General features: G+C 38.5%; 1 protein-coding gene across 2 annotated transcripts in view; it reads right to left on the bottom strand.

Annotated features, from left to right (window-relative positions):
• Positions 1-396: 396 nt before the first annotated feature.
• COL1A2 (collagen type I alpha 2 chain) overlaps positions 397-7,773 on the bottom strand; it is a 38,063-nt gene continuing 30,686 nt past the window's right edge. For both annotated transcript variants that reach the window (XM_057370650.1, XM_057370649.1), the window contains 11 exons: positions 7,361-7,468; positions 6,386-6,439; positions 6,171-6,278; positions 5,988-6,041; positions 5,548-5,655; positions 4,862-4,915; positions 4,625-4,732; positions 3,961-4,207; positions 3,345-3,538; positions 1,429-1,671; positions 397-832 (listed from right to left, as the gene is read on the bottom strand). In XM_057370650.1, coding sequence (XP_057226633.1) covers positions 686-832; positions 1,429-1,671; positions 3,345-3,538; positions 3,961-4,207; positions 4,625-4,732; positions 4,862-4,915; positions 5,548-5,655; positions 5,988-6,041; positions 6,171-6,278; positions 6,386-6,439; positions 7,361-7,468 — 1,425 coding nt within the window. In that variant the 3' untranslated portion in view covers positions 397-685. The remainder of the gene's footprint in view (positions 833-1,428; positions 1,672-3,344; positions 3,539-3,960; positions 4,208-4,624; positions 4,733-4,861; positions 4,916-5,547; positions 5,656-5,987; positions 6,042-6,170; positions 6,279-6,385; positions 6,440-7,360; positions 7,469-7,773) is intronic.

The raw sequence follows: 7,773 nt of genomic DNA, 5'->3' as shown, positions 1-7,773 counted from the left end.
TGAGAAATGATGGTTTCTTTTTTTACCCATAGKAGAAGATGGAAATGAAATTTGAAAGCAGGAATGCCTGATTTTGGAGGAAGARGACAAAGAGGAAGAAAAATTATCCACATGCTTAAGCTGTGGGTGAGATAGGACATCCTAAGTTTTAAGACAGACTTCAAAGAAACAGAGAAGCAATACTTTAAATGTTACTAGCACCATCGAAGTTCAAGTATTGGAAAGAGACTCTGTAATTATGTAATTAGCACCACTGTATTTTAAGTGGAACCAAAAGTACCTCAGATCATACGGAGAAGTTCCTACAAAAGACGTGGATCACTCTTGCTTTAGTGTATGAGGTAGTTTAAACCTTTGGAGGTCATGGATTTAAACTTCCTCTGTGGAAGATATTCAAAGGCCACAAGTGGTGCAAACTTTCATGATTTTTTTATTTTGGTTTTTTTTTTTTCTTTACAAAGGTTGACATTTCCCAAAACAAGGTGTTAAATCTTGAAAGACTTCCAAGTCCATTTGGGGCTGTATTAAATTTCATTGCACAATGTCCAATCAATTCTTCTCCTTCTCTTTCGCCCAGAGTTTAAGCAAGTAGATGAACAGAAGAAATGGAAGGAGTCAGCTTTCATTTTAAAAAGAAATGACAAGAGAATAATTTGGGAGAGGCTTTAAGTTAATTTTAGTTCATTCATTTAAAACAGACTGGGCCAATGTCCAAACCGATTTCTTGGTCAGCGCCGCCAATATCCAAAGGTGCAATGTCAAGGATGGGCAAGCGGGATGGCTTATTTGTTCTGTATTCAATGATCGTTTTGCCCCATTCGTTGGTCTTTTTCTGTAAGAGAAGATTCATTGCAATTGTTATTGCATTGTTCACAGTACTAAGAATTGTTTCACCTGAATGGATAATTTCTGAAAGAATTTCATATTAATTTTGCTTCTATTGTTTGGAAATAGAAACTTAGATTTCTTAGAATAGAAACTTAAAAATTTATCCACATCCAACTATTTAGATCTCCAATACAGAGAAAATATTTACTTGAATCTTCTGTAGTTCTCTTTGTGTTGCTGTATGCAAACTACTAYATTTATCTCACTGATATTAAATCCTAAGAGAATCCTGCATGAGTGTTTCAGGACCCTGTGCACTGTTTACTTATCCATCTTCTGCTTACAGAGAATTTAGATTTGGTCCCTCTGAAAACTTTTTTTTTGCCATACTGCACAGTACAAGGTAAGATTTGTTTGTACCCTATTCATTCTCACTTTTTAAGGATCTGGCATGGTTGGGTTTGTAGGCTGTTTATTGTTACTGGGCAAAATTTTTCTGGTCTGACTGATAATGCAATTCTGAATTAAAGCACAACTCTGTCCCTAATCATGTGCTTGGGCCRGGGCAGTCACTGTGCCCATGGTTTCTGCATTACTTACAGAGCAGCCATCCTCAAGAACACTGAAAGTGAATCTGCTGTTGCCTTCAGCTCGTAGTTCAACATCGTTGGATCCCTGCAGCACAACAGCCTTTTTGAGGTTACCAGTTTCTGCATCCATGTAAGCAATGCTGTTCTTGCAGTGGTAGGTGATGTTCTGGGAGGCRTGGTTGGCCAGCAGACGCATGAAGGCAAGTTGGGTGGCCATATCCTTTGAGGTTATTCCTTCACTGTTGTATTCAAACTGAAAAATAGAGAGGAACCCAGTCAGTTGCATTGCTAAGGAAAGGAGGATATTTGATGTAACAGAAATGTGTGTGATAGCTGCTTTAGTGTCCTGGTTGCAGCTAGTGTAGAGTTAATTTCTGTTCAGCTGCTGATACAGTGCTGTGTTTTGAATTTAGAATGAGAATGGTGTAGATAATACACTGATGTTTTGGTTTTTTGCTAAATCATGATTTCTAAGGCAAGGATTTTTTTTTTTTTTTTTTTTTTTTTTTGGCGTCTCATACTGTGCCAGTGAGGAGGTGTGCATAAGAAACTGGGAAGGGGCATAGCTGGGACAGGTGACCCAGGCTGACCAAAGGGATATTCTACACCATAAAACATTATGCTCAGAATATAGACTRGGATGAAATAACCCAAAAGGGCAGCCAATCTGGGTTCAGAAAGGGGGGGGCTCTTGCACCAGTCAGCAGGTTGTGAGCAATGACARTGTGCATCACTTGTTTTTTTCCTTTTTATWAYCATTATTATTTACCAYKGTTACTGTATTTTATTTTATTTTCAATTATTAAACTGTTCTTATCTCAGCATACCATRGTTCTCCTCCCCATTCCACCAGTGCTGGTTGGAGGAAAGAGAGAGGGAGTGGCTCTGTGGTACTTGATTTCCATCTGAGCTTAAACCACGACAGSTAGGAACTTTAAAGAAAGAATCAAGTCTGCAATCACTTTTCTATTTCCACTCCAGAACTAAAGAGCAGCAAATAAAACTAGCAGGAGGCAGAGTGACAACCAGACATGAGTGGATGTAGCTAAACTGCAGAGTTATGTTCCCAGATATGGTGTTTACGTGGTTTATGAGACAAGACCAGGTAAGTTCAAGGAAGACAATCTACTGTTTCCACAGCTACACAGAAACAATGCCTGTCTCAACAAAACCCTGAAAAGTTTTTTTTGATAGAATTTTGAAACTTTGAAGGACAGAATAGTGTCTATAGATAACACAAATATTTATTCATTCTTATATTCTTTTTACAACATCTGCTTTTAGCCACTATAAGAAACAGGACCCTAGACTGTTCTGACCCAATGTGATCAAATTTTATCATGGACATTTCTTCACTTTTACCAACTCAATTTCATTTAAGAATGATGTAATTAAATTCTTAGCTGTACAAAAGTGGGGTTTTTGCAATTTGCTGGGACAGTGTCTAACATGCAAGTAGACATCATTCTTGTTTTTACTTACACCAACAATTCTGAATGTTATGGTGGCATGCACTCAGAATCTGATGTGTAATATAAATATCTTTACAGGAATAGTGTTCTATGTATTGTATGTTAAAAAAAAAATTAAAAATTGAGGTTTTACTTGCTTTTTCAGACAGTTTCTGGGCTGTCTTTATATGTACTATATTCCAGTCCTTCTTAAGGCTTCCCTTAGCAATAATCATTCATCAAAATGAACTGATCATTTTCAGACATTAAGAAAAATTAGAATACTGAGAAGTATGTTTAACAAACTGATCTCAACTAGAACCACAGCATTATGATCTTGAGATAAAAGGTAGTTGGCTTTTTCATATTTCTCCCCTTAGAAYTTCATTTATCTGCTTGCTTGCTGAGAGTCAGTGAATTGGGAACTCTTCAGACAGCACTGTAGGAAGCAATCACCCTGCCAGACATCACTTACCTGGCTGCCACCATTGATAGTTTCACCAAACCATATGTGCTGCTTCTTGCTGTTGGGATTCTTGTTGATATACCAGGTCTTAGCAGGAATATGGCCAGGGTTGGCATAGATACAAGTCTCACCAGTGGCAAAATCGCAGTAWGCTTTAATGGCATCTGCAGTGCAGCCTTGGTTGGGATCAATCCAGTAGAAGCCTGCCATTGAGAGAAGAAATGTGAGCAAATGTTCACTCAGCCTCACCTTTGCATTCGGTTCATTTTCACTTGTCTAATAAAGGAACTGAGATAGGCCATAAATATCACAGCTAGGTACAATATTAAGGTGGTAAGTAGTATACAYAGATATTTTTGATTGTTAATGCATAAGAAACTGTATTTTAAAGCAAGGGTTAAATATTTTTGTATTATTTTTGAAAATTATTGCAATAATGTGCAACAATATCTATGAAGAACTTTCCAGAATGTGCTTGTATGTATTTTCAGTGGAGGCAGAAAGATGTCTTAGTTGGTCATTTAGTATTTTTGTCACGTGGCCAAGGATACCATTCATTAAAGAAAGCTAATGACCTGGAACTGCCCCCTGAGCCAGGAAGGGCAAACATCTGGCACTAACATACCGCTGCTCCATTCTGGGTGGCTAAGTCTGAGGTCACGACAGGTGCGAGCTGGGTTCTTTTTGGAGCCTTCTGGGGTCAGCAGGGTCTCAATTTGGTTGTTCAGTGTTTTMAGAGTGGCATCAACTTCATAATCCTTGGGTCTGAGAGAAGGCTGATCAGCCCGGTAGTATTCTGCATCAAAGCCAACTTCATATCCACCACCATTGGGACCAGGGGGGCCAGGGGGACCAGGAGGACCAGGAGGACCCTGCAATTTTTCAAAAGCAGAAGACAAGAAGTAATCTGTTAGATTTATGGTGCTTTTAATGAAATGTTAKGTGTGATATGTCCACATATGCATAGTCCTGCTTAACTCCTGGCACCCTCAGGTCTAATTGGAAGCAGCACACATGGGCTTGCCCTGTGGTGGCTGCTATGAACTGAAGCAGTGGAAGATGCACAGTGTAGGACCTCCACATCTCCTTTGTGTGTTTGCTGTCTAGCCATAAGGAGTGAACAAAACCTTTTAGTTTAGGTCTATGAAACATTTCCCTAATGCTAAATTTCTTTTTTAAGAAATAAAATCATATGCATTCTTAAACTGCTATTCTGACATAACTGCTGATCTCATAGTGTAACATAAATGTGTTAAATCAACAAAAAAAAAAAAAAAGGTTCTACTCACAGCAGGACCTTGGCTACCGTGAGAGCCACGCACACCAGCAGGGCCAATAGGTCCAGGGAGACCATTGCGACCATCTTTACCAGGAGGACCAGAAGGACCAGGTGGACCCTAAAAGGCAATTTGAACAGTTTAATGACAGTAAWAATGCTAGAAATAGAGATTCATATGAATGGGAGTGTACATATATTTTACACAACCAGAATGGGAGTTACTTGAATATACTCTGAAATCACCTACCCTTGGGCCAGCAGGGCCGTTGTTACCAGGAGGACCTTGATCACCATGTTGGCCCTATTGGGAAAGATACATAGTCATCATCAAAAAACATATTTTTGTTTCCTTGGTTCAAGAGTGTCCTTGGGCTCAGAGAATGGGAATCTGGGGCTAATGACATTTATTAATGGAGTTAGGGTATAAAATGTTTATTTTGGGAAGAGAGGAGAGGAGGTGTAAAGATGTATTTAATGGGATAACCCATAAAATTCTTTACATTGTTTTTTCTGATCTTCAGAGAAGGCTTTAAAACAAAAGTCAGAACTCCTGAATTTGATACCCAAATTAAAAGGGAAGAAAATCCACAAATTACTTTGGCTTTTCTGAGATAAAAGTTTACAACTTCCAGCCAAAATAAGAAATAATACTAAAACAGAAGCAGAGGATTCTTTAGTTCTTTGTTGAGATGATTGAGCTTCAAGGCAACTAATGGTAGTCACAGTTCTAATGCCAATACCAGAATTTTCCATTTTGTACAAAAAACATTAAGTGTTCAAGAGACTATTTATGACTCTTCATTTGAAARATGCTGCAGAGTGGAGTAAGTGGTATTAACATGCTGTATTGTGCATATGTAATTCCTTGCTAGGGTGACACTGCTTTGGGATTTTTGGTCTTTAAATTTAAAACCCTGAAAATAATTTACTTACAGCAAGACCAGGAAGACCCTGCAATCCATTGTGTCCCTTCAAGCCAGGCAGACCTCTAGGCCCCTTATCACCAGGTTGACCTTTCTCACCACGTGGACCTTGTGGGCCCTAGGAAGGGACACAAGTGTCAGAGGAATAAATTAGAAGGCTTCAAGAACATACTACTGTCATAAAAAGGATAAGCATAAGCATTCTACATTAACCCACATACCAGTGTACATAATGGACACCTTCACACATCCAGGAAGAGTGCCAATCCCAAAAGTTTCAGGACTGAGCCCACAAAAGAGAATGCTAATTGAGATTCTAGGACCCTAAATATTTTCAGGTCCTTAAGCAGCCCTTTTTGGGGCCCTTGATCACAGTTACAAATCCTTATYGATAAAGCACATTTTCTCTTCTTGCACTGATGTGGTAATGTATTCAAAAATCAGACTTACAGCAAGACCTCTTGGACCAAAAGCACCAGCAGGACCGACAACACCAGCAGGGCCCTGAAACAAGAATAGAAAATGCATTGTAGAACTGTGATGTATTTTGTATAGATGTATGGTAKACAAGTCTTAGTCCTTGTAGACTTCAATCAAAAAAAATTAAGTTCTATCATTATCTCATCAACTTACGGGATCACCACGGTTTCCAGGCTTTCCAGAAGGACCAACTTGGCCATGAGGACCAGGAGCACCCAGAGCACCACTGGGACCAGGACTGCCAGGAGCACCACGCTCACCCTGGGAACAGAGGAATGCAACAGGACAAACATTGTGTTATTACTGGCTTACACGTATTGGAATATTTCTTTTATGACAATGAAATAAAAGAAGATAAAACAAGTTACCTTGAAACCAGGAGCACCATCACGGCCTGGAGGACCATCATTTCCAGGATTGCCCTAATTAAAATACCATGAAAAAGATTACTAAATTCCATCACCTTTCATCTCACACAGAATTACATGTTAGTCTAAATGATAACAGTGAGAATAAAAAGACATTGACATAGGTTAGTATATAGAGAAGATTATACATGTCATTCTCAAATCCCTTAAATACACTCATTTTCTCAGAAAACTAAAATTGTCTTCAAATATTTTAGGTTTTAAAACTTCCATAAAGAAAAATGTTACTGAGTTTTGCAACATTTCTCTTAATGAAAAGGCTAAGACAATAGCGGTCTTCTTCTAGCTTGAAGTCTTTTAAAACTGAGACTTCCTTTTTAGATGAAAAATTCCAGTGGAGGGAAAAGGACCTAAACAATAGCCACAACTAAATTACTTCGTTGTGGTAATTTACAAGGTTAAATGGTTTCCTTTGTGAATGTTAATTTCACTTCAGCTCTTTCATTGTGTCCAAAAATCTAACTTTTCCTTCAGAAAATTCCAATGAAACAAAGGTCAGGATTTTAAAATTAATATTCTCTGTTCTCTTTGAAATCCTGCAASTCTCTGCAAGACTTATATTAACAATGTATTAACAATGCTTCAGGTTACCAAATAAGCTTACCTGATAAGGCTGGGATTTTAATACTTTCCTGAAAGATATGTATGCTCCTTACTCCATATTTCTTGTCATTTAAGTAAAAACTTAAAAGATTCTGAGAGTGACTTCAGGATGTATTTCAGACACAACTGATGCCTTAAAAATTTGTCACCTAGTTGGGCATGTCTAGAAAAATCCTGGTATTTTCTCTGAAGACATTGGAAGGTACAAGCTTCCTAGCAGAACAGCCTCCTGTTCCATCCACTTTTTCTGAGTATTTGTCTTAGGCTCAGAATAAAAGAAAAGCAACCTGAAGAGCATAAAAGACAGCTTACATCACGTCCAGCTTCACCAGGAGCACCATTGGGACCAGGAGAACCCACAGGGCCAGAGGGACCACGGGCACCAGGAGGACCAGAAACACCCAGGGGACCAGGTTCACCCTAATACAGGAACAGTTGTAACAAAATGTGACATTATAACACAACACAAAACAGTCTTTTAGCCTTTATCTAAGAGAAACATTTCTCTGCAGTCAGTTTGGGAAGGAAAAACGAATCAGGACATGAGAAACATACCTGAYTGTATTAAATACTATCTTAATTCTAAATGTTACTATTAGACATCTCTGGTGAGATTAAGTAACATTCAGAAATATGCTCACTTGCACACAATTCTGGCTTGTCTGCAACAAGCCAGAATTTCTTCCATTGCTCTAAGTCTGGTAGGTCCATATCCTCTGTTTCCA

This window comes from Malurus melanocephalus, unplaced genomic scaffold, assembly GCF_030028575.1.
Source record: "Malurus melanocephalus ecotype Western Australia unplaced genomic scaffold, MMel_1.1 scaffold_130, whole genome shotgun sequence".
NCBI classification, from domain to species: Eukaryota; Metazoa; Chordata; class Aves; order Passeriformes; family Maluridae; genus Malurus; species Malurus melanocephalus.
The sequence above is the reverse complement of the archived record's forward strand: the minus strand, read 5'-3'. Positions and strand labels throughout refer to the sequence as shown.